This window comes from Physella acuta, unplaced genomic scaffold (genome assembly GCF_028476545.2).
Source record: "Physella acuta isolate Inbredline_101_S28 unplaced genomic scaffold, ASM2847654v3 ptg000017l, whole genome shotgun sequence".
In the NCBI taxonomy this organism is placed as follows: domain Eukaryota; kingdom Metazoa; phylum Mollusca; class Gastropoda; family Physidae; genus Physella; species Physella acuta.
In genome coordinates, this window is record NW_026731537.1 from 4,586,395 (window position 1) to 4,614,160 (window position 27,766).

Genomic DNA, 27,766 nt, shown 5'->3' on the forward strand with positions numbered 1-27,766 from the left:
AAAAAATAAACGCCCAATTCTCAATTTCTGCTCATTACTGAAATGTGCGTATTCTGTTAGATTCTCACATTTGTCTCCGTCAGAAGGTTATTGAACCTAAACAAACACCATCCTCCTCTATTGACCTTTGGTTGGATCTGCTGATGGAACCGTTTTTAATGAGTGGCCATCAAAATAAGTCATGCCAGGCTCCCGGGGAGGGGGGGGGGGGGAGGGGGACAAGACGTTTCACCTAGCCACAGGAACCGGAAGTGGAGAAATCGTCAGGGAAACGTGACGGAGAATAGAAGCCGGAATAGCGTGCGGAGCAGACGTAACGCCCTTATCTTTGGCGCGGAATCTTTCAAGATGGCGGACAGCGTGTGACGCAATAGACCGAGGTTTCCTTCGGTGTATCGTATTGGAGGGGTGGGGGGTTAAAATAACTTTCTCGGAATCTGTAACTTGTCGATTTTTATTGGTGTTTTGTTTTATGCACACACAAAAAACAAAAAAAAAACTGTTCAATATTCGCTCCTTTTGTCTTATTCTATAGATGAACCAAATCTGTTACGTTTTTCATACAACAACACATGCACTGCAATTGAACTAAAATCTGGCAACTTACTTTGTTAAAAATCTAATGCCGGTAACACACGATTTCAGCTGTATGGGTAGATTTATTTCAACAATTGTTGTCTTTTCTTATATAGTCTCGTACCTATAATATATCTACTGACTTACATACATTTGTACCTACAATCTACTACATGCTTACATTAAGTTTTACTGACCAGTTTTACCAACAATGTTACATATCTGCCTACATTCAATCATATCAGTCAAGATTGGTTAAAACTGTCATATTGAGCAAACATGTGTCAAGCAATGCCCATGTACGATGTAGATCTGACTGGCATCATGCCGTCGCCGGGAAAACAAAAACATTTTGTGTTTAACACTTGAACTATTAATTTAAATACTTTAAAAAAATGGTCTGCATACACATCTGTGTCAAGGTCTGCAATTAACTTACCTCCCTTAAGTTTTGTTTTTTCCAATAGCTTCCCTATGTTTTTAATCAAGGCAAATTAATATCACGGCTGATGGTAATTAATGAGGCAGGAGCTTGTTAAAAGTTAATTAGCGCGCATAAAACACGTCACGGTTCCTTGATTGCCAAGCGTCTTAGGCTAATCAACGTCTTCCACGTCTGGTACCCCCACCCCAACCGTCTGCTCCCCTCCACCCCAACCGTCTGTCTAACCCCCCCCCCCCCCCCCGCCCTCTACCGTCTGCCACCCCCCCCACCCCTCTACCGTCTACCACCCCCTCCGCCTCCCGACCGTCTGTTATCCGTTGTCTTCTACCCCCAGCTCTGTAGATGCGTGCCCCCTAATTGCTCAGTCATGTAGACCGAGATTAGCGCAGGTACTCGTTCCTATATCGACATGCACCAGTCGGATTAATTTGTATAGGCCTGCACGTGTGTTGGGTCTGGGAGATTTGAAGCGGTGGAATGATTGGCAGGAGGCTTCACATAGACATAACAGTTTCTTAACATAGATACTTGTACAGTCGCTTTACACAGATAGCAGTTTCTTTACGTACGTTGGTATAGTCGCTTTTTGTGCTAGTCTCAATAGCCTTTCAGTTGAATCTGAATTTTTTTCTTACACATTTTTCTCTACAACCAAAGCTCCCCTCCTCACACTCCATGCCCACCCCCACAAACCGCATGCCCACTCCACAAACCCCATGCCCATCCCCACACACCCATGCCTACCCACATACACCCATGCCCTCCTCCACATACCCCATGCCCTTGTCTACCCCTAACATCCGACCCTGTACAAAACAGCTTTCCGAACACACCCCATATTCACTTCTAACCCAACCCCAACACATCGCACACTATTCTAACTCACCCAACACCTCCTTCACACCCACACACCACTCACCTCTCCACCCCAAGACGTCCCACTCCCCCAGTATCCACCGTTTGACAACTCTTATCAAAGCTGTAAAACTGACCGAAACGTCAGCCCTTCACAAACCCCGACTGATCCGTTAATTATGACGTACGAGTCAGCCTCCAGTAGTCAGCAATTAGCTGGGATCCCTACAACCGTCAAGCTGACCACGATATCCACTGGATGCACGGATAACATGGATAATGGCAGCGTGCCTTCCTGCTGCGCTACAGATACTCAAGGCTTTCTGTAGATAACAGCGTTATTTATAGCTCGTCATGTGACTCCCGTCTATAGGTTTGTTGGATATAGTTCAACGGGTGAAAGGTATCGTGAGAAATTTTCCCTGCATTGGGCGATATGTTGGTCATTGGGATAGGAAAGTGTTGGCATGATGTTGGAATAGGAGGCATAGCGTTAAAAGTATGGGGCACATTGGGACATTCTTAGAAACTCACTGATAGAAGTATCTTACATATTGGGGGATATTGTTGCATTTTGATCGGAATATGGACATATTATGAATAATGATAAAGGTAAGGGGCGTACTGGGGCATTTTTTTTTTAGTAATATGGGCATATTATGTTTTATTGTTTGAGAATGTCCCTAATTGGGAGAAATTATTAGAAGAATGGGGAATATTGAAGCATAAAGTTAGAATTAGTGATCGGATTAGAACATTATAAAATGTAGATCGTATTACAACTAGCATCATGGGATTATTAGAACAGATTGAAATAGAATGGAAAATGTCGTTAGACTATTTTAAAGACTTACTTATATACAAAATGTAAAAAAGTGGTATGGTAAATTTGAACATATTGTAATACTTGTTTGGTATTATGTAACCAACAGGAGAAATTTTTCTGCTTGAGGTACATGATTAGGAATTATGTGCTAGCCAGTTTTTTAACTCACTGAAATTCGAATAGCTGCATTTTAAAGATTTCCAAACCAGCTTTTTTTTTTGTCTGTTATTTTAAGAGAGTTAAACCAGGGGAGATAAGCGATCTGACAAGGAAGACAAAGATTGGCAGAAAACGAAATAACTTGCAAGGGGGAAAAGGCTGATAAAGCTGGATCTCATTTCTAACTCTTGAATTTAGCTTAAAATAATTCTTGATTACACCACCGCCAGCGTCCCACCCCACCAAGTAAAACAAGCTTGGAGGCTCTACATATTTTTTTTTATGTTTCTATGTTCGATTACTGTGTACTGCACTTTTTGGTGAAAATGGTTTAAAATGTATCAATGGGCTAAGTCCCTTGTCTGTCAAAGCTTCAGTAAGATTATAACAGTGACGTCAATATGTTTTTACCTGGATGTAAGGTGATTTACAGGTAAGCGTGGTAGGTGATTGTGTTTATGTTCAGGGGTGGAGTTGTTGTGTGGAGTGTATGTGTTTTAGTTACAAGGATGTATAATGAAATGAGCGAGACTGGAACCTTAAATTGTGCTCACTGGGAAATGAACGTGTAAATACTAAGGAAATCAAGTCGATGCCTGTGTGAGCAGAAATAAAAAATTTTTTGTCACAGGTAGGAACTGTACGTATGAATCCAGGTAAAAGTTTTACGGGTAGCTTTGTACTTTACAGAAACCTCAGGTGTAGGAGATGATATAAGCACTCACAAAGATAGAAGGTGGGTGGGGGTGGGGACGAAAACTGCATCTCTACTTGAGTTTAATTTTGTAGCTTGGTTAGATGGTGAGTACTTGTACAAGTGGTTCATGTGTCTTCAGTGTGAGCTAGAGTTGTCTTAGTGAGGTATTGCAGAGGGTGTTGTGATGGTAAAGTATTGTAGATGGTGTTATGGTGGCGATGTGTTATTGATGGTAGTGCCGTGGTGATGTTTTGCAGATGGTGTAACCGTGGAGACTTGTCGCAGTGAGGTGTTGTGGATGGTGTTGTCTTAACGTTTTTGTAAATAAAAACTAGGATTAGCACAATTAAGACAAAAAGACCTCACGAGGTATGCGGTTCATAACTGTAGCTCATACGACCTTACTGTGGTGATGAGGTGTGTTGTTTATGAGAGTGGCTAAAAAATTATAGCCGCTAAAATCAAAGTTGTAGATGTCTGTGGTGATACCGTGTGGATGATTCTAGTAGACCAACACACTCACAAACTGACATTTGGAACTAGCTGTGCGAGATTTGTTGAGCGAGACAGACAGAGTCAGGAGTCAAGAGTCGGGAGGCCGATGCTAGAGATAAGACAGGTGTATACCACGGGCGATAAGCAGACAAGGGCTACATGATAGCCACTAGCAGGGGCGATAAATCTTCCGTCCTTACCGCCGTGGCAAGTTTGTTTTTAGTTGCCCAAAAATTGATTCTTTATGTTTTGATTTGCGTTTTTATGTATGTGCGTATGTATATGTGTGTGAGTGTGTGTGTGAGAGAGCAATCGTGTGTATGTGAGCATTAAAAAGTGATATGTAATCTCATAAATTGTGGCGAAAAATAAACTATTTATAAAGTAATTATACGCACAATTACACACGTATATATATATACATATACATATATATATATATATATATATATATATATATATATATATATATATATATATATATATATATATATATATATATATATATATATATATATTATTTTTTTTAAATATAATTGTTGGTGTGTGTATATAGCCTATATAACATGCAATATCACAGAATGCCCTTTTTAATTGCCATTCCGCACAGCGCACGAACTCTTCCCCGACCCCCCCCCCCCCCGACCCCCCCCCCCACCTCCTTGTTTTACACCCGAATTAATTAACTAGCAGACGTGAACTGACCGCCGTCATTAAATCTTTAATCAGGCCCCCAGACTGGTCATACCCCAAAAATTTCTCCGGGCCGTTCCGGGAGATTTACCTCCCCGCCGTTAAAAGCACGGCATCCATCAGCGGCGCACCGTCTGGGGCGCACTGTTTACAGACACGTGCACATTTGGTGCGCAAACTGGGGAGGGAATGTTACGCAAAGCTGCCATCCCGCGTTTAGTAGCCTTGATGAAGATAACCCCTGACCTTTCCTTGTTTATTTTCACGGATGTATAAAGACAAGCAGATAAGAAGATACACAGTCTTCAAGCCTTCTATCCTTTACCTTTAAGCTTTCTGGAGCTACAGGTCAGCTCATACAAGTACCGAGCTTAAAGCACTTTTAGCTCTATTCAGCTTTAGCTGATTAACATGAAGCTATTTATGTAAATTGTGTATTCTTCTGCAACACAAATACAATATTCATCGTTTAGAACATTATTTCCTGAAAAAACAAAAAAATTGTTTTGATTAAGAGCCAACTTCACTTTGAGGATCTGTATTTTGACGGTTTTATGACGATATAGGCCTACATATATATATATATATATATATATATATATATATATATATATATATATATATATATATATATATATATATATATATATATATATATGTATATATATATATATATATATATGTGTGTGTGTGTGTGTGTGTGTGTGTGTGTATATGTATATATTATTATATACCCCTATACCGCCAACCCCAGAAAAAACCTGGCTAGAACCCTTGAAAAACTTCTGAAGTCGCAGATATCAGTGCCGGCGATCTATTCACCCCATTCTTCCATAGTTCCAATCCCACATATGCTGGGACTAAATTAGATCTGCTGTATCTAAAAATGTTCGAAAGCTCTGTCCCGGTCTAGCCTCTAATCCTCTAAGCCTCTCTGTGAGCAGAAACCTAAAAAAAAATTACAAAAAAAAAAAAAAAAACGTTCCTGCGATCTCGATAAAAATAGATCTCAATTTCAGAAGTGTTTTATGTTTTGTTGTTTTTTTGGGCTGGGGGAAGAAAGAGACGAAGGGCGGGGGTAGGGTGGGGTTGAGACGGTTAGGTCGGGATGCATCTCATTAATATATTCATCGTAACGTACTGAATCAGAGATGGGCTCAAAGACAAATCTCTCGTCACGCGCCGGCAGGGGGCGTGTCCCATCCACCGGAAATGCACCTTATCTTCACGCAGGTTCACCGAGTGCAAGCGCTGTCACACAGCCCCGGAAATTCTAGACTTTTGAACGGCATTTGCATGTTTACCCTGACCTTCAGTAAATACCTGGCCGAGACTAAACGCGGCGATGGTCGAATGCTCACCTGCGCGGGGTCGAGCCCTACACGTAAGCAGTTAGCCAGATGCTGCCGGAGAATCCCATTCATACACGCAGTCGCCGGGAAAAGCAGATGGCTAATGGGCTGGCATTCAATGGAAAGTGAATAAGAAAAACAAACTCTATTGGGCCGAGTCTTTTGATGAGGTGTTCGTCTTTTCTTGGGTCAGCGACCGCCATCTTGGGAGAAATTTTAGCCTTAGCTTTTTTTTTACCAAGGGATATCTTAGTCCTTGTTTTTTTTTTAATGTGAAATACAGAAATTTTTAGTTTATTTCCTTACTTTCGATGGAAGTAAAAGTTTGTTATTTTAATGGTTTTATGCCCTTTTTAAATAGATTTATCTGAAAAGTATAGATCTAGTGGTATAAAAGGCACCAATGTCTGTACTCTGGGTGTAAATCGATGTGTGTATCTATAGAGTACATCGAGTTTTATCTGACTACTGGGTCTCATTAATCATGGACACCAGAAGGACGGTCAGTCCAAATGACCATCTTTAACGACCGAACGCCCTTGAACTTTGCCCGTAATGTTTTTTTTTCTTTCCTATTGTAACGGAGGGGTGGGCAATAATCGAGGGGCGGGTGACTGATATGATGTTACTACAGCACTACACGCCATCACCAACACATTGTGTCCTTACACGGACAACATCACCACACTACACCGCCACAGTACTCCTCAACACGCCATCATCAACACATTGTGTCCCTGCACACACAACATCACCACACTACGCTTTGACACGCCATCACCAACACATTGTGTCCTTACACACACAACATCACCACACCACGCTTTGACACGCCATCATCTACACATTGTGTCCCTACACACACAACATCACCAGACTACATCGCCACAGTACTCCTCAACACGCCATCACCAACACATTGTGTCCCTAGACACACCACACCACCACCCTACCACCTATAACTCCATCACAAATACACCCTTGCACAAAACTATACTATACATCAACACCTGTTGCACGGGATTAAGCACAAAGAAAATACAAATGTACTGCATTGTTACAGCGATAGTCCTGTCATTATAGATTTCCCTTCAGCAATATTACTCCACCCCTCCCCCGTCTCCTCTTCTCAAATACAACAAAATAAAATTTCCCATTTCATTAATTTAGAGAGGACCTCCTATTCTCCGGATGTCTAATACACAAAGACGGAATACACCGTCCGGGTTTCTGACTGTAAATCTTATAACCGAAGTTAGAAAAACCACATTGTGGTAGAAAGATATCCTCAGGTCTCCCAGCTTCTACAGCTTCCACAGCTTTACGGCTTCACGGCTTCCACATCTTCACGGCTCCCAGCCAGAGCTGGGGAGTCAGCACTAAAGTTTCCCGACTCTGACTCCCCAATTAAACAACTCCGATGCAAGGAAAATGAGTTGTGTCGATACAATTATGTAAGGAGATAAAACGGTTATAAAATGGAAGACGTGGATCAAGCTACGAATTCAATCAGATTTAACGACGTCCTAAACTTTTTTTATAGCATCTGATATGGCTGGGGCAAGTCTGTATTCTGTAAACAGGCAAGTTTGTTTATACCATAATGAAGCTGGTACTGGTTTACTTAATGAATCGGACACTTATCCCAATACAATTTATCAGAGTGATCTATACAGGTCGTCATCTTGTGGCTAGTTGGTCTGTAGGGTGTCATGTGGATACTTGACCTTTCTTGGACCTTCATAGACCTTCATGGGCTACCGTCATAAGGCTAAGTGATTTTAGGCTACCCTGTAGCCACTAGTCACTAGACTACCACCTTGTATCAGATGTATATTAGGTTACCCTGTAGCAACTAGTCACTAGACTACCACCTTGTATCAGCTGGATATTAAGGTACCCTGCAGCAACTAGGCGCTAGACTACTACCTTGTATCAGCTGGATATTAAGGTACCCTGCAGCAACTAGGCGCTAGACTACTACCTTGTATCAGCTGGATATTAAGGTACCCTGTAGCAACTAGGCGCTAGACTACTACCTTGTATCAGCTGGATATTAAGGTACTCTGTAGCAACTAGGCGCTAGACTACCACCTTGTATCAGATGGATATTAGGCTACCCTGTACCTTGTATCATATGTATATTAGGCTACCTTGTAGCAACTAGGCGCTAGACTACCACCTTGTATCATATGAATATTAGGCTACCGTGTAGCCACTAGTCGCTAGACTACCACCTTGTATCAGATGGATACGAGGCTAACACCCTGTAGCGAGTAGACTTTAGCCAACAGCACGGTGTTCAGATCTTTAAGTTCTTCTACCTTGGCCTTTACTCTCCTACTAACCCTGACCCTGACACCCCCTACCCTGTCCCTGACACCCATACCCAGCACACCCCCTCCCCCTATTCTAATAAAACCGGTGTGTTGAACGAACCGAGCTGATCAAAGTCCCCCCTATTGTACCGCACAGGCCAGATCTACTTGGATAAAAACGTTCAATATTGCGGTACAGATTTAATTGATAGACGCGAGATGAAAGGCGGCTGTAACACTCGCTACATCGGTCGGTGGGTGGGGAATAACGCCAGCTGGCGCCCCGACACATACGTGTGAGGGTCTTCTGTTAGTGCAGCTTAAGGTTGCTACCTGAGGGTAGGGGGGGTGGTAGGACCTGGTGGCACCCCCCTTGGTGACGCCTCCACCCGTTTAAAGCACACAGGTGTGGCAACAGTTCCATTGCTCATTGATGCAACTCACACCGTACTCACATTCTCGACTTTTAATACTAAGCATACTATGTCGTGTAGCGAAACGTTTAACAAGTCGGTAACTAATCTAAAGTTTTTAAAAGTAACATATTGATGAATTTTTTGTGGTGTTGATAAATAAAAAAATATATAGTAAAGAATATTTAAATCAGTTAGATATGCTATTAGAATCGGATATAGTAAATTCAATAAGTTTTTTGAAAGTGCCTTGTTAAAAATAATGCATTTTGGGTTAAGTTTTCAATTTTTAATCTTATCTCGATAGAAATTCTTTTGTAAAGAAAACCTGATAATTAAATTGTTGTGGGATAAAAAAGAAATATTTTAAATTTGAAAGCTTAATTTAAACACTCGGCAAATTTTGTCTTTTCCAACTCTATCCTTCAATCAGTGACACGATCTGTGTACGTGTCTTACCTCCCCTGGTGTACTTTCTCTAATAAAACTCTATTTAAACCCAGCAACTAACGTGAATTATCGCCCCTGGCACTCTCGAGCGACTTAGCGAAAAAGTGAAGCGAAAATTGGGCAGAGGTATCCAAGACCCCCCCCCCCCCCCCCATCTCAATTTTCTCACCCCCCCCCCCCCCCTACCAGCCTGTACTGGCATCTTCTGTCAAGACGTCATCTACCCCACCCCCTGTCTCTAAGCAGAACTAGACCGAGCGCAGAAACTCACGGAGCAATACAACTATCGTGCTCACTTCCGCACGTGCATGCAGACCTCAGCACTCAGAGTTACCTTTACACCCGCGGGGTAACACTGACGTCACACAATTTTATTTCGTCTACATAGTAACAAAAATCCTAATCATGGAGTCGGAAATCAAAAACCTGTAACATTTTTTTTTAAATTTTTAAATTCACCGAGATTCGAATTAGCCTCAACGTGCTTAAAAAAAGAATTCACTTTGTTTAAAATACAAAATGTGCGCTACGTCATAATAGATCTCCCACCCACCCCGCTCTCAAGCATGCATGACGTCATTTATGATGGACGCCACTTTAGAAAGATCATCACCGAAACATATCAAGATCTGCTCACAGATCTGCGTCCGCGAGACGGCAGTCGCGTGCGGCTGTTGGATGAGCAGACGGGGCCGTTGATTTCTTACCAAACGTCATTTCCGGCGCTGAGAGAAATACAATACCGGCAAGAGAAATAATATTTTCTCTCGCGAATGGAGCCGCCCTCGGGCGTTTTGGGGAGACTGATGAGTAAACATCTCGTTGGTGATGTGATCTACACTTTAATGGGATCACGTGGTGCTAGGTCCAACATGGCCGCCAAGATGGGACTGGTGACTGAAAGGTTCAAGATGGCCGTCTTGCTGTATCTAATGACAGCTAGATCCAATATGGCCGCCGATGATAATTTGACTTTTGGACAATATTTACATGACTGGTGGGATCTATATCTTAAAGTGCATCTAGCTGTGTAAGGTGCACCGAATTCTGTACAGTGCATCTAGTTCTGTAAAGTGGATCTGTAAAGAGCACACATAGTGCACCAAGCCAGTAGCGTGGCGAGGGGAGGTCGGGGGGGGGGGGGGGGACATACGTCCCCGGGCGCCGACCTTAGGGGCGCAAAAATGGGTCGGAAAAATAAATTGAAAGGTTGAGGGGGGTGCAAATCGAAATCTTGAGGGGGGGGTGCAAATCGAAACGTTTTGTCCCCGGGCGCTGGGAAGGGTCGCTACGCCTCTGCACCAAGCTATGTAAGTTACAACAAACTAAGGAAAGTGCACCTAGTTCTGTAAAGTACACATACATGTGTACACCTGTAAAGTACACATACACGTGTACACCTGTAAAGTGGACCAACACATGCAAAGAAAAATATCTACAAATGTGGCAGGGTCAGGTAAGAGAAGTGTGCTGTAAAGCTCATGTCAATGTTAAAACTAGTGACAAAGTGACCCTTAAATAAACTGACCACTGACACAGTGGTCTTATGATAAACTGACCCCTGACTGTGACTCTAAGATGTATCAAACACCGACAAAGAAACCATTAAAAATGAATCGCCCCCCTGATGGAAACGATCACCTGATAGACACCTGACCTTTATTAGCGCGTGACTCATTAACGCCCTCTTTGTGTCCACCTAGCGGTGGTTTCGTCGAATCTCCTTTCGCCGCGGGCGACAAAAGGGCGACAATTTGATTATCCGACATGCTCGACTTGTGACTCGCACGTTCATTGAAAAAAAAATCTGGCAACCTCCTGGTTTTAAATTGATTTACCTGGGTGAAAATTGGCTTCTTTTGCTGACAGGCTACCTGGCACCTTGAAAAAAAAAGTGAATTATGAAACTTCTAATAGAAGAGTTACACCAAGGGACGAGCACTTGCTGAGTCGTCTAGCAATTGTTGAAAAGGTCAGGGACCTGACATGTGTAACGTATTAGGCTGCAATCGAGTCCATCTGACCCACTTCACCTGCCCGAGTGAGTACTTGAGCAGGTAAGACGGGTGCCAGGTGGCGGTACTTCATAGTGACACGTGTCATAAAGTCGACAGTGCCTTCAAGTCTTGTCCGATGTTTCTTCAACTTGCGCCGGCCACGGGCAGAATTTTAAAGAAGCAGACTTTAGCGAAAGCAGACATTAAGACAGTAAAAAGACAGACTTAATTAAGCGAAAACAGACAAAAGATGGTAAAAAGACAGACTATTGTTGCAACATACAGAAGACCGTGATGCTGCAGACTTTTCCTAAAAAAGACAGACAAACGACGCAGTTTTTGAGTAGAACTTACGACCTTGTTCACTCAGTGAGTGTAGAGGCAGACAATTGACGGTGGGGGAAGTTATTCAAGGGGTGGTGGGAGCTGTAGTTTTGTGAGAGATGGGGAACACGGCTGAGTGCTTCTGATTGAATGCATGAGCGGCCATGAAAGTGTGGCGTGGGGGTGATGGTGGAATATGTACTGTGTGTGATGTGAAATATTTACGGCGTGGATATAAATAGGCTACTTCTATGTTTTATATAAGTGAGGTTGTGTAGCGTTACGTTAGAAGATTTCTATACGAATTACTATGCAGCATTTGAGTTCTGCATGTTGTAGAAATTCTAATCAGAGCCTGGCACTGTACTCGTTACACCCCGCTGTAAGCATTTTACCCCCTTATCATTATTACATCAACTTTTCCTGTTCGTGCCCAAGAAACATGGGGTAAATGGAGTAGAGTTCATCTGTTTTAAAAACATCGGCATACTAGGGAATAGTGTGGTCAGAACTATGCCCGGCCGCCTTTGTTTCCCGGATTGAGCCAGGTACCCAATAGAGCTGGGTGGACTCAGAGGTGTCCTACAGGCTTGAGCCCAGGATCTGAACTCGACCTTTTCGGGTTGTATACCAGAGCTCTGCCGTTCGACCACACCTTCCCTCATACACCATCATCAGCACACACTATACACCATCATCAGCATACTTTATACCCCAACATCATCATCATTACACATTATACATCATCATCAGCACACACTATACCTACCACATCATCATCATACATTACACCCCTACATCAGTACATTCGTAGCGTGCCATCAAAACGGCCAGCTAATCAGATTGATAAAATATTTTATTTAAAAACCCAATTCTTCGCTACGATGCCATCAGCTCCTGTTTTGTTTTATTCATTTATTTAAGAATTATATTTTTGTTGGCCAATCATTCAGAATCAGATACACCTCCTCGCTCTGTTAGTGCAGAAAAATTTAATTAAAACACACGCATGGAACTTGAATCGATTGTTTCAAACATTTATTTGTAGGCAGGGAAGAAATGAATTAACGTTGATCTGATCCGAACATATTATTTGACATTACTTCATCTTCATACCCTCCGTTCTTCCAGTTTGTTTAGCTAACACAAAAAATAATTACTATGACGTTTTTCTTAAATTTCTAACGTCATGGCTAGATGTAAAAAAAAAAAAAAAAAAAAAAAAATTATGGACAGTGTAATATATTAATACCAGCGACCGATGTAGTTTATATTGATAAACATCTTGATAAAAGACTTCCTTGACGCAATGCATGCCGGGTAGGTCCAGGAAATGTTAACCGTAAAGCGACACTTCCGGCCAACAGTCCGCTTAAAACGAATTCCTGTCCATCTTGTGTTAAAGACGATGGCCACATTTTTCACTAGCCACGGCCTTCGATTCGCGAAGTTTATTTCTTCTACTTCTCGACGAACTCTCGGGGTCCCCGAGATGTGGATGTTTGTTTGTCTTGTGGGTCGGGCGCTCTCCACACCTTTCGACCTCCTGTAGGTCCGCGACATTTTTGTGATATTCAATTTCCAGGACATACATACACCATTAAACAGTATCTAATAGGGCTTGTAAGTCTACGGTCTCGAAATCTACTAGCTGGCAAGTACGAGAAGTCATGACCTACTTACAAGCCCTATTATTAGTACAATTGATGTTTTTATTATTATTATTGAGCTTGCCCTTTGTTTACAATACCTTGAACTCTGACCCTACTCATCATACAAGCATAGTTATCAGTTTTTTGGCTGTTCACACGATTTCGACCCAGATCAGAAAAACTTGGCGCCCACACCTCGCAATTTTTGGTTTCCTTTGACTGTGAATAAATCCCCAAACACCATAATACTAAATCGGTACACGCGAGTCGCTTCCCCTGACAACAATCTTTTTGATGGGCACCGGCCTGTTTATGTGTGTTTAGGTGCCGGTAAACACCGGCTAGGTGCCAGACGATGGTACCTGGCCGGCACACAGCCGGGCACTAGTCGGTTGGGGGGTAGGGGGGGGGGAAAGGTCAGATGGAGCCAAAAGTCACGTGGTATAGCGAGCAAATAAAGTGAAACTGCCGAGAGAGTAAAATCACGTGAAACTAACGAGTCACGTAAGATGGGGTCGGGGGTCAGTCTGAATGGGCTCTGGGGTCGACCCATTTATCGTTAGACCGTGTCACGTGGCGTGATCAAATGTCACGGCAGGTCTCGTGATCTAGCGGACAATGTTTTAACGTATCAAAACAACAGAAACCGAAAATTACACCGGGAAGGGGTTGGATACATTTCAATTCTTATGATTATATATTATATCGGGTTTGTGCTTTTACAATTCAGCGAAAAAAAAAACTGGCCACATAGATGAATTTTAGGGCCAAGTGTCTGTTTGGTCTATAAAGACTGGCCCAGGCCATATAGATCAGTTTTAGGGCCACCCACTGTTATAGATGGTCTGTGTTGAAGTCACAAACTAAAAGGTTTTCATCCCATCCAACATTCCGACTACCACCATCAAACATAGGTCCAACAAACCAACTGACACATCCAACAACATACCACTCCACCCACCAAACCTCCGACACGCCCACTTTACATGTCATTCAGCAACTTCCGCTTCTCTTAACTTCCGGTTTCACTGTCACATCCACAACCTGTGTAAAGCCACATAGGCCATGATGTCACCAAACACTTTCTGTGGTGGAAGTGTTGGACAACACACTGACGTCATTGATTCGTTCTTCTCTTTTTCTTGTTGAGTTAAAATAACGCTAGTATGACATGAATAGATTCAAATCTTCTACAAACGACGTAAACAATAGACCAGACAGATAGATAATCCATCACATAAACAATATGAATATATATATATATATATATATATATATATATATATATATATATATATATATATATATATATATATATATATATATATATATATACATATATATATATATATATATATATATATATATATATATATATATATATATATATATAAATATATACGATTAGCGGTTAAAATCATCCCAGTGCGCTGCTATACATACACAGAAAACTCACCAGCCCACGTGTAACAACAGCCTGTATTAGTGAAAGAAATTGCGGCGAGCGGATTAAGAGATTTATTTTTACCTTCCCCAGGTGACATCAACCTGCAGCAGATCGAGTACATCCTCAGGCCAGGTGCCAACGTAACCAACGACACGTTCTTCTTCACCATCTCCGACAAAGGTGAGTTCGGGTTTTTTTCTCTAACCCCCACCGCCCCCTCCCTCTTGCAATGTTAAACGAAACTTTAATTCCAGACCATCCCAATAGTCTGCGACAAACACAAGCACTTTTCCCCAAACACCTTCCGAAACACCAATTCAAAAACCATCCCAATCATCAACCCAAACACCACCCCAAACACCACCCAAACAACTCCTCTACTACCAACCTAAATAGAACCACAAACAACAACTCCACTACCAACCCAAACACCACCCCAAACACCCTCCCCCACCCAAACAACCTTAATACCATCCCGAACACCACCACCACTACCAACCCCAAACACAAACACCAACTCCACTACCATCCCGAACACCACCACCACTACCAACCCCAAACACCACCTCCACTACCAACCCAAACACCACCCAAACACCACCCAAACACCATTTATCACCCCACCACCTCTACTACCAGTCCAAACACCACACCAAACATCACACTAAACACCACATTGAACACCTTCCCAAACACTTTTGTGCAATAGAAATATAACACCGTTTTACTTTGCCAATCCTAATATATAAAAGCCCAATGTGCGCACATCTCTCTCTCTCTCTCTCTCTTTCTCTGTCCGCAAAAAATTTTCGCCGGACATCACGTCAGAATCGGCAGCGATATATCGAGAATTTTTTACGGACTTTTGTTGAAAATAATATGTTAGATGTTTTAAATGTATAACCACAATTTTAGTTAAAGAAGAAAAATAAAAATTAAAGGCGTATTCGAATGTAGGGAAACAGTATTATTTATGCAACCGGAAAAGCATTAATATATGTGAAAAAGAACGCATAAAACTGTGACGTCACTATTGCTTATACATTAACTAATGACGTCATCTGCCGTGTTTAGAATGAAAAGAAATGAACTATTTCATTCAAATTTGATTTAGATCTACGTACACTATGAAATGTATACAATACAATTTTTCCGGCCTAAACTCATAACATTTATTTTATGTATTTGGATTCTAGATCTAGAGATTCTAGATCTAGACTAAATCTAAATCTAAATCTACGCAATAACTAGATCTAGACGTAGACGCTAAGATCTAGATTTAGACTCTAACTTCTCTAAAATCAATTCCAAAAATAAATTTCTATATTAGGACTAAACTATTTCAAGACTTATTTATTTTATACAACATCTTTGTTTGGAACTGGCTAATTTGGGATAAAAAAATTAATTTGAAAGAATAGGCATATTCGCGTAAGTTAAGATTTTAAAATACGTGTTTCATTCTCCGTATTTTATAAGGTGCCTAAATAGCGGAGGTGTTAGTGTACATTAAACCACGCAGGTGGTGCGGGTTCGAGACACAGCAAGTCAACTTGGTTAATGTATTCTTTTTTATTATGCTCGGGCTAAACTTAAAAAAAAAATTCTTTTAGAAATCTAGATCTAGATTGTCGGGTGTCCGATAGGGCACTTCCCGACGCCGCAGGCGCTTCAAATTTGGCATGATCTTGCCTTGGTGCGACAGAACACGGGGGCCGGTTGGCCGAAAAGTCTACGATGTGGGGGTCAAAACTGACCTCGACTGACCGGTACCTTATATGAGCTATAAATCGAAAAAAAATGTCCACGGAGGAACCTCTTCATAACTCTTGAGGTCGTAGACCGACCTTCGGGCGAATTAATTAAGCATTCAAATTCTCAATGTTTTCGAAAGCCTAAGCGAAGCTGGGCAGCATGCCTAGTTTTATTTTAAGACCCAAATCTTCTTCTGTTTACATTCATTTACATTTCGATCATATTAGGTTTATTTTGATCCACCCTTAACCCTCGCTAGCTTACCTTTATTCAACCTCCACCCTCACTCTCGCATAAAGCTCTCAAACATTTTAATGTTTTACACGTGTGTCAGACTTGCATTCCCTGTTACTGTGTGAGTAATTTAACATCGTTTAACACGTACAACTTCCTATCATAATAACATGTGTTGTCTAAAGTATTTTCCGGCGGGTTATAAATAGCTGTAGTCACGTGATTACATGTTGACATCCTGGTCATAAGATGTCAAGCTGATGTGGCTGTCAATGTTTCAAGAAAGTCGTGTCGCCTTGCATGATGTCATAATCGTCTTAGTTTGACGCTTTGACAGAAGGATCATTACTGCATCAAAATCCTCTTTTCTTCAAACTACTACAGTTCTTTGTGTGACACTGTGCTACAATCCTTTGTGTGACACTGTGCTACAATCCTTTGTGTGACACCGTGCTACAATCCTTTGTGTGACACTGTGCTACAATCATTTGTTTGACACTGTGCTACAATCCCTTGTGTGACACTGTGCTACAATCCTTTGTGTGACATTGTGCTACAATCCTTTGTGTGACATTGTGCTGCAATCCTTTGTGTGACATTGTGCTGCAATCCTTTGTGTGACACTGTGCTACAATCCTTTGTGTGACATTGTGCTACAATCCTTTGTGTGACAGTGCTACAATTCCTTGTGTGACACTGCCCTACAATCCTTTGAGTGACACTGCGCTACTATCTTTTATGTGCCACCGTGCTACTATTCTCTATATTCGAACCAAAATACTTCCTTGTCACAACAATAACCCTTATGACTAGACACTACAAAGAGCTTCTTTGTTTGACACTACTACAATCTTTCTTGCTTGGCACTGGGCCACAATCTTCATTGCCGGGGCCTGTCGCAACCCTTTTTTTAATACTTCAACATTGTTCATTGTTCGCCACTGCCAGTCCTTTTGACCATGTGCTACATTCCCCTTTGACCCTGTGTGACATTCCCCTTTGACCCTGTGTGACATTCCCCTTTGACCCTGTGTCACATTCCCCTTTGACCCTGTGTGACATTCCCCTTTGACCCTGTGTGACATTCCCCTTTGACCCTGTGTCACATTCCCCTTTGACCCTGTGTGACATTCCCCTTTGACCCTGTGTGACATTCCCCTTTGACCCTGTGTGACATTCCCCTTTGACCCTGTGTCACATTCACCTTTGACCCTGTGTCACATTCCCCTTTGACCCTGTGCCACATTCCCCTTTGACCCTGTGTCACATTCCCCTTTGACCCTGTGTCACATTCCCCTTTGACCCTGTGTCACATTCCCCTTTGACCCTGTGTCACATTCCCCTTTGACCCTGTGTCACATTCCCCTTTGACCCTGTGTCACATTCCCCTTTGACCCTGTATCACATTCCCCGCTGTGTCACATTCCCTTTTGACCCTGTGCCACATTCACCTTTGACCCTGTGTCACATTCCCCTTTGACCCTGTGTCACATTCCCCTTTGACCCTGTGCCACATTCCCCTTTGACCCTGTGCCACATTCCCCTTTGACCCTGTGCCACATTCCCCTTTGACCCTGTGCCACATTCCCCTTTGACCCTGTGTCACATTCCCCCTTGACCCTGTGCCACATTCCCCTTTGACCCTGTGTCACATTCCCATTTGACCCTGTATCACATTCCCCTTTGACCCTGTGTCACATTCCCCTTTGACCCTGTATCACATTCCCCTTTGACCCTGTGCCACATTCCCCTTTGACCCTGTGCCACATTCCCCTTTGACCCTGTGTCACATTCCCCTTTGACCCTGTGCCACATTCCCTTTTGACCCTGTATCACATTCCCCTTTGACCCTGTGTCACTGACCTCTCTCACCCTGACACGCCCCACTGTTGGAGACAGTGGCAGACACCTGGCGACTTACCCCCCCCCCCCCTCCCCCCCGTGTCAACAAACAGATGTAACTCACACCCTGCCTGCCACTGCAGCACGCGAGCATCATCTGTTTCATTCTGCGCATGACACAACTCAGACACGTCACTTCCGCTTGACCTCGCCATTCCCAAATGTCAAGTGATTAAAACATAAGCGCTTTAAACGGCCCATCACTCTGACATTCTCGTCTTCTGTTTCTGAGCTCCTAAGTTCGGCGTCTACACAGGCAACGAATCTTCTTTGGCCTATAATTAACTCATTATTTCTGCTTGCATTTAGAGACAATTCTAAGTTTTAATATCAGAATATATATATATATATATATATATATATATATATATATATATACATATATATATATATATATATATATATATATATATATATATATATATATATATATATATATATATATATATATATATATACATATATATATATATATATATATATTGTTACGACTACTTGGGGTTTGTCCTGTGCTGACCCGTATGTTGGGGTAGCGACCCCACGCTCATCCATCAACCTGGCGGTGGTCAGAGGCTGACCAGTGCTGGCCGTGGGAATCTTTGGGTCGTTTCGGCCACCACGCGGATTGGGTTTTTACTCTGTGGGCGGCGCATACCTGGTGTCTTGGGGACTCGGCTGGTAACGACCAACAGGCCGTGATTTATGGCTGGGAAAGCTTTTCTGGACGGACGGACCCGTGGGTACGGTCATGTCCTGACTTGACCTGACCTGGGGGTCAGGCTCGATTAACTAGGTTCCCACACTAGTCAGGGACGACTGGAGAATATGAGGAGGGCGATTGGTGAGACCAGTCAGTCAGGGCATAGCAGCACACCAGTTAGGACGTGTAGTTGTATATAGTTTAGATAAGGCTAGGTGGTAGGATTTTCGTGTTGTATTTTGGTGGCGGTTACTTTTACATGTTGTATCTTTGATGTAAGAATTAAACTTGAGCAAGTATTAAAGGTGTTCATTAGTTTTGACGTGTGTTCTTGTCTACCTCCCCTCCTAGATCGAAAGGTCTGGGTAGTTCGGGTCGTAACAATTGGCGGCTAGCGTCTGGGATTGGACAGACAACGAGTTGAATAGTTTCTTTTGATGCCATTTTCAGTTGGGGGCTCACGAGCTTGTGTTTTAGTTTTAAGTTTTAGAAGTAGTGACAATAAAGTTGCTCACGGAATCAGGAGAGTTTTCCAAACATTGAGTAAGTAGCGAGCTTATCACCTTTGTATTGACACTGAGTTTATTTTTCTTGATTTTTATGTTGGTCCAGTAGAGCTGGAATCTTTATTTTTATTCAGTATAGCTGGAGGGATTAATGCCCAGTATACTTGAATGTTTTTTGTGTGGTCCAGTTGAACTGGAGTGTACGGGTTTGTTCAGTACAGCTGGAGGGTCATTCCCAGGTACGTGAATAAATTCGTAATTTTTGTTTGGTTTGCTCAGTATAGCTGGAGGGTCAATTCCCAGTATACGTGAGTAAATCGTTTGTAATCCAGTGTAGCTGGATATCTTAGTTTGGTTGGCCCAGTATAGCTGGTGTCTACCTATTTGAAGTGTCAAAGGTGTTAGCCCTACTTTTAGTGTTTTAATTGTACTTGTAGCTGTGAGAGTAAGCCATTTAGTTTTGTTTTTTTAGTTAACCGCCACCGTTTAACCTTAACAATGGATATAATGAATTTTTTAGAGCGTCCAACATTGGAGGTGTTAGATAATTGTAAACGCGTAGAATTAGTGGCCATCGTGCGCAAGTTAAATATGTCTTTTAAAGCTTCATCTAAAAATCGGGCAGTGCGTGACGAGATTGTGGTAGAGCTAGTGAACCTTGGGTTGTTAGAAGAGGAGTGTCTGGACACCATTGAACAGAGTGATCCTACCTCTGAAGCTGTTAAATTAAAGAAACTTGAGATAGAGAGTAAAGAGAAAATGGAGAGGGAAAAGAGAGCTTCCGAAAAGGAAATTAGGCTTAGGGAATTAGAGCTGCAATCTTTCGCCTCTACATCTCCTCCTATAAAACTCACTTCCTTACAGTCTAGTGTTCCGAAGTTTAGTGAAGAGGATTTAGTTAGGTTTTTCAAATCATTCGAGTTCGCAGGTAGGAGTTATGATTGGCCCTTAGACAAATATACTACACTACTTAGTCCTGTGTTAACTGGAAAAGCTGCGGATGTTTTTACATCCCTTAGCCCTGACATTCAGTCCAACTACCAGCTTGTTAAAGAAGCTATACTGAGAGCTTACGAACTGACACCAGAAGCTTACAGAAGCCAGTTTAGGAGCCTAAAGAAAGCTCCAGGGGAAACTCACGTTGAGTTCCTCTACAACAAAGAAAAGCTTCTATACAGGTGGTTGACTGCTGAAAATGTAACTACCTTTGAAGACGTTTGCTCCTTATTCCTACTCGAAGAGTTCAAAAACTGCCTTCCAGGTAGAATACGAGTTCAGCTGCAAGACAACGGGGTCAAGTCGACTCGTCAGGCGGCCGAGATGGCTGATAACTACACGCTGAACCACAGGGATTACTATGAGACACCAATACAGAAAGGTTCTCATAGACCAGCCCTGGGTAGAGCAGGCAACTTCCCAGGCCAATCTTCAGTCCAGCAGCCAGTCAAATCTAGAGCAGGCAACTTCCCAGGCCAATCTTCAGTGCAGCAGCCAGTCAAATCTGAATCACATGAAGTTGATGTTATCTGCTACTACTGCCAAGCAAAAGGGCATTTGGCTAGACAATGCAGTAAACGCATGAAGGATAATAGGGTGTACCCAACATCTTGTCTCCAACAATCGAGGGATCACCTGGATCGGGATCTAGATACCACCCGAGGTTATGGCTGTATTGAACAAATTAGCCAGCCGGTAGATCTGCCCAATTCTGAGGGGTGCATCCCAAACCCAGAGGACACTCAAGAAATGACAAGCGTCGAGCCTGCCCCTAAGCCCATCCACAAAGCTGTGAATGCTCATGTTGGTGTGGCCGGTGATGGTATCACAAGCCGTGAGGCAATATCAGTCGAAACAGTGCAGAGGTTCCAGCCTTTCATCTTCGACGGGTATGTGTCAATACCCGGAGATGCATCGCCTCCACGACCCATAAAAATTCTTCGCGACACCGGTGCCTCCTTGACCTTGCTACGGGAGGGAATCCTTGCTGGTAATTCGTTTACTGGTGACAACGCTATCCTACAGGGCATCGAGTCAAACCAAGTGAGCGCCCCTCTCCACACCATACGGCTAGACTCAGGTCTAGTTACAGGTGATGTCGTTGTTGGAGTGAGGCCGCACTTACCCCTGCCAGGGATTGGATTACTCCTGGGGAATGATCTTGCGGGACACAAGGTGTTTCCAGATTGTTTTTATGGTGAACATCCGCTCACCCAGTCCACCAGCGATAACACCAACAGCCAGTACCCTTCATGTGTGTTAACTCGTGCGGGAGCTAAGAAAAGAGAGTCACCGCTGGAAGTGACGAGCGAGGATGAGGCAGTGAATTTAAGTTCAACCTTCTTCGATAGAGTCACTGATCTCTCTCTCCCTCGTGATCAAATCCGTGACACTCTCTCTCCCTTGAGAGTCTCATTTGACGATTTCGTGCAGGCGCAACAGAACGATTCGGAAATAACTGAACTGAAAAACGAGGCCTTACCTCAAGCTGAGGCCGAGAGACAGGGGAACTGTTTCTACCAGCATGATCACATCCTCTACCGACGATATCGCCCAGACAACGCCTCTGGTGAGGTTGCCGGGCATGACCGCAATCAAGTCGTGGTACCCAGAATATATCGGCCTGACCTGATGTACATTGCCCACGACTCACCCCTGTCGGGTCATCTAGGGGTAAGAAAGACATTGACAAGACTTAGAGAACATTTCTTCTGGCCGGGAATGAAGAGAGAAGTAACGGAGTATTGTAAGACATGTGAAGTTTGCCAACTTGTCGGTAAACCTAATCAGGTTATCCCTGAAGCTCCACTGTGTCCTATCCCAGCTTTTGGCGAGCCTTTCACCACAGTTCTCATCGACTGTGTAGGGCCTTTACCTAAGACAAAAGCCGGAAACGAATACCTAGTCACCATGATGTGTGCCTCTACTAGGTTCCCAGAAGCTATTCCTTTGAGGAATATTAAAGCCAAGAACATTATAAAAGCTCTTACCAAGTTTTTCACTACCTTCGGTTTCCCACAGGTGATACAATCAGACCAAGGCACCAACTTCACCAGCAGGGAATTCCAGAAAGCCATGTGTTCATTTGGCATTAACCACGTTAAGAGTACCGCGTACCACCCTCAGTCTCAGGGCGCGCTCGAGCGTTTTCATCAAACGCTAAAGACTATGATGCGCACCTACTGTGTGAACCACGCTGATTGGGATGAGGGCGTACCCTTGCTCCTGTTCGCAGCTCGAGAAGCAGTCCAAGATTCCCTCGGATATTCACCGTACGAACTTGTGTTCGGTCGCACTGTTCGCGGCCCTTTAAAGTTACTGAAAGAAAAGTGGACTAGTTCCAGTGAAGCGGTGCCACAGAACTTTGACATTTCAAAATTCAAAGAGAAACTGAGTGCTATCTGGGAGTTGGCAAGGGTTAACTTAACCCATGCTCAAAGAACGATGAAGAATAAGTTCGATCGAAAGACTAAGGCTCGCAGCTTCCAACCTGGCGACCAGGTCCTAGCGTTTCTTCCTGTCCCTGGCCAACCACTCAGGGCCAAGTTTTTCGGTCCATATACAGTAGAGTCCAAAGTTAGTGACGTGAATTATATGATTAACACTCCTGGTCGCAAGAAAACAAAAAGGTTGTGCCATATCAACTCTATTAAAAGATTTTATAGCAGGACTCCCCCAGCCGCCACAACAGAGGTGGTGAATGTTGTTGTAAAAGAGGACCATGGTGGGGTCGATGAAATCGATCAAGACGAGCCAGGTCACATAAAGTTGCATAACTCAGAGATTTTATCGAATCTCAATGATAAACTGTCTCACTTGACCGAAGATCAGCGAACCATCATGGGCAATCTTATTTTTGATTTCTCTCATGTGTTTCCAGATGTCCCTGGAGAAACTAATTTAATTAGCCATGATATTGATGTTGGTAATGCTACTCCGGTTAAACAACACCCTTATCGGGTTAACCCTGAAAAGTTGGCACTCATTAGAAATGAGGTCAAATACATGCTGGAGAATGACATAAGTGAACCCAGTCAAAGTAGCTGGAGTGCCCCATGTCTTCTCGTCCCTAAAGGGGATAAGACCTATCGGTTTTGTACCGATTTTAGAAAGGTTAATTCCTTAACAAGGGCTGATTCCTTTCCCCTCCCCCGTATAGATGATGTAATTGACAAAGTTGGACAGGCAAGGTTCATAACAAAAATGGACCTTCTGTCTGGATACTGGCAGGTACCCCTGACCCAAAGGGCGAAAGAAATTTCTGCCTTTGTCACCCCAGATGGCCTTTATCAGTACAAGCGTATGCCCTTTGGTTTGAAGAATGCCCCTAGCACTTTCCAACGCATGATCAACTCAGTAATTGCTGAGATAGATAATTGTGACGCGTATATAGATGATGTTGTTATCTATAGTCAAACTTTTCAGGAACACCTTAACCAGTTGTACCAATTGTTTACCAAGTTAGCCTCGGCTAACCTAACTGTAAATTTACAGAAGAGTGAATTTTGTCATGCCACCCTCACCTATCTAGGGCATGAGGTGGGGAACGGGAAGGTTAGACCTGTCGGGACAAAGGTGGAGGCTATTGTTGGGTTGCCCCCGCCCACCGACAGAAAACAGTTGAGGAGGTTTCTGGGAATGGCGGGGTATTACCGAAAATTTTGTAAAAATCTCTCCACCATTGCCGAGCCACTCACCAATCTACTCAGAAAGAACATAAAGTTCGAGTGGAAGGTGGAGTGTGAACAATCATTCCAGGAGATTAAATACATATTGTCAAATTCACCTGTCCTAATGGCGCCAAACTTTGGCAAGCCCTTTAAACTGGCAGTTGACGCTAGCGATTGTGGCGTTGGGTCTGTCCTCATGCAAGAAGATAATGAAGGCGTAGAACACCCAGTCGGGTATTTTTTCAAAAAAATTAAATGCTCATCAAAGAAATTATTCAACTATTGAAAAAGAAGCCCTAGGGTTAGTGCTGTCACTGCAACATTTTGATGTATACGTGAGTTCCTCCCCTTTGGTAGTGTATACAGACCATAACCCACTAACTTTCGTAAACAAACTGGGGTTGAAGAACCAGCGACTGCTCCGCTGGTGTCTGTACCTACAAAATTTTAATTTAGAAATCAAACACATTAAAGGGAAAGATAACATTGTGGCGGATATGTTATCTCGGGGATAACTTTTCAGTAGGATTATGTTAAGGATAACAGTAGTTTCTTCTATTTTTGTCTTTTTCTAAAATGTATTTTTAAATGTGTTGGATGCCATGTTTTCTTGTTGTAAAACCTGAGTCGATGTTTGATGTCATTGTTTCGCAAAACCTGTTGGTGTGACTAAAATCACCACTTTTTTCGCCCCTGTTAATTATGGTGATGTTTTAATTAATTTAGTCTGGTGTGTGATCTTGACATTTTGTAACCCTACTTTTGAGGTATTGTGAGACGGGGGGTGGTGGTCTAGGTGATGTTCAATTAATTCCCCATGCGGTGAATAAATTTCTCGAAGGGAGGGGGTGTTACGACTACTTGGGGTTTGTCCTGTGCTGACCCGTATGTTGGGGTAGCGACCCCACGCTCATCCATCAACCTGGCGGTGGTCAGAGGCTGACCAGTGCTGGCCGTGGGAATCTTTGGGTCGTTTCGGCCACCACGCGGATTGGGTTTTTACTCTGTGGGCGGCGCATACCTGGTGTCTTGGGGACTCGGCTGGTAACGACCAACAGGCCGTGATTTATGGCTGGGAAAGCTTTTCTGGACGGACGGACCCGTGGGTACGGTCATGTCCTGACTTGACCTGACCTGGGGGTCAGGCTCGATTAACTAGGTTCCCACACTAGTCAGGGACGACTGGAGAATATGAGGAGGGCGATTGGTGAGACCAGTCAGTCAGGGCATAGCAGCACACCAGTTAGGACGTGTAGTTGTATATAGTTTAGATAAGGCTAGGTGGTAGGATTTTCGTGTTGTATTTTGGTGGCGGTTACTTTTACATGTTGTATCTTTGATGTAAGAATTAAACTTGAGCAAGTATTAAAGGTGTTCATTAGTTTTGACGTGTGTTCTTGTCTACCTCCCCTCCTAGATCGAAAGGTCTGGGTAGTTCGGGTCGTAACAATTTTATATATATATATATATATATATATATATATATATATATATATAAATATATATATATAAATATATATATATATATATATATATATATGTGTGTGTGTGGGGGGGGGTGTATGGGTGTGTGGGTGTGGGTGTAACCTATAGGTAACGATGTCCGTATACTTAAGTTTGGCCGTGTGAGCTAAGATTGAATGCCTAGATTGTGATGAATGACGTATTACAGTTGATTGGCTTCCGTGATTGTAAAACGTGATTGTGATTGCGTTAGGATTGTGTCAATCAACATAAAAAAAGCTAACAGTCTCGAAATAGCCTGGTACAAATTATACAGATCGATGAAGTTGATTGATTTGTTTTGTTCTGGCTCTGTTTGGCCAGTCGTCCATTTGTTGTTACTTTGTTGACATTTCTTGGGCTGATTGATTTTCTGCTTTATTACTTTGTTTACATTTTTGTAAAGTTCTTTTTCATGCAAACACAAACATCGTTTGCCCATACTGTGGTTGTCACCTGAAAAGAAATGTATAAAATAGACCAGCACCTCAGTTGGCGACGCCACTGCTTGTGATGGTTTTATTCACACGAGAAGATGAAAAACGACAAAGTCCCATCCCGAAAGCCCTACAGCCCATTTGCCTTTGCCTTCTTCCACAAATTTTCCCATTCAGACTTTCCTGCTGTATTCTGCCTAGTCCATTTTCCAAGCAACATACTGCAATTTAAAAATGTCTTTCTCAACTCCTACACTAGAAGTCTCCATCGCCCCAATAATTAAACATTTTTCTCTCACCATCCGTGCATGGCTGCACATAGCGGCTTATCTCTGCTCACACTTTTTGATTGCACTACTCACACCCCTGACCGCTCCCACTGAATGCACTCCACAAGATTCTATCTCAAAGACCCCCCTCCCTTCCACACACACACACTCACTGGCACTACCTCACTCCACACACTGTCACAACAGCAACATGAACCTTGCGCCACAAAGTCCAACACCGCCCCACATCCCCACACCTCCACAACCTTACACACACAACAGCAGCAGAAACCTTACGCCACATAGCCAAGCACCACCACCCCCACCCCCACACACACCAACACGACCTCACACACACACAACAGCAGCAGAAACCTTACGCCACTCCGCCCATCCACACCCCATCTGTCACGATGGATGCCACCTCTGCCAAATTGGCTGCCTTTTTTTAATTTTCCCTCCTGCTTTTCTTGTCATTGTATCACTAGCCAACACTCTCCCACACACCCACACATCCTCCCACACCCTCCCACACCTTCCGCTGCGTCGATTACCCATCAGTCATTGCGATACACTCGCCGAAGTTTCAAACCAGTTTTTTTCTCCTTCTCGTGTCCAAATTAAATTTAACGCCACAATACCCGACCATTTGACCTGAAATAGAAAATTCTTATCTGGCCACATTTTCCAGCTTGCCAGATTGGTTTGATTTGTCTGCAAGTGTAGGTTTATTTTTGTTTTACGTCTTCTTGTATATAACTCACCGCCAGGGGAGGCAACACGCGCAACCTTCCTCAGCTTTTTACGTACAGGGGCAGTAACTGTTGATAGCTCCGTTGTCAGGGGCAACACTTTCCAGCTGGTTACACGAGGGTTACGTGTACTGTGACGTAACGGTTATTATGGGAGGAGGGGGTGGGATTTAAAGGTTATTTACACAAGAGGGGTTGGCAGTCCGGAGGGTTAAGCGTGACAACCAAATACCAGGGGGTCAAGTCGCCGGCAACCCGGGTTTCCTTGTTCAACCTTCCATCCTGCAGGTGAAGCAGGCATCGCATTCTGTCTTACCCTGATGGGTAATCTGATTCCGGAAG

At 43.1% G+C, this 27,766-nt stretch overlaps 1 protein-coding gene across 1 annotated transcript in view; it reads left to right on the forward strand.

Annotated features, from left to right (window-relative positions):
* LOC131939090 (extracellular matrix protein 3) overlaps positions 1-27,766 on the forward strand; it is a 186,199-nt gene that overhangs the window by 85,185 nt on the left and 73,248 nt on the right. Inside the window, exon 2 of the mRNA XM_059297325.1 lies at positions 14,790-14,879. Coding sequence (XP_059153308.1) covers positions 14,790-14,879 — 90 coding nt within the window. The remainder of the gene's footprint in view (positions 1-14,789; positions 14,880-27,766) is intronic.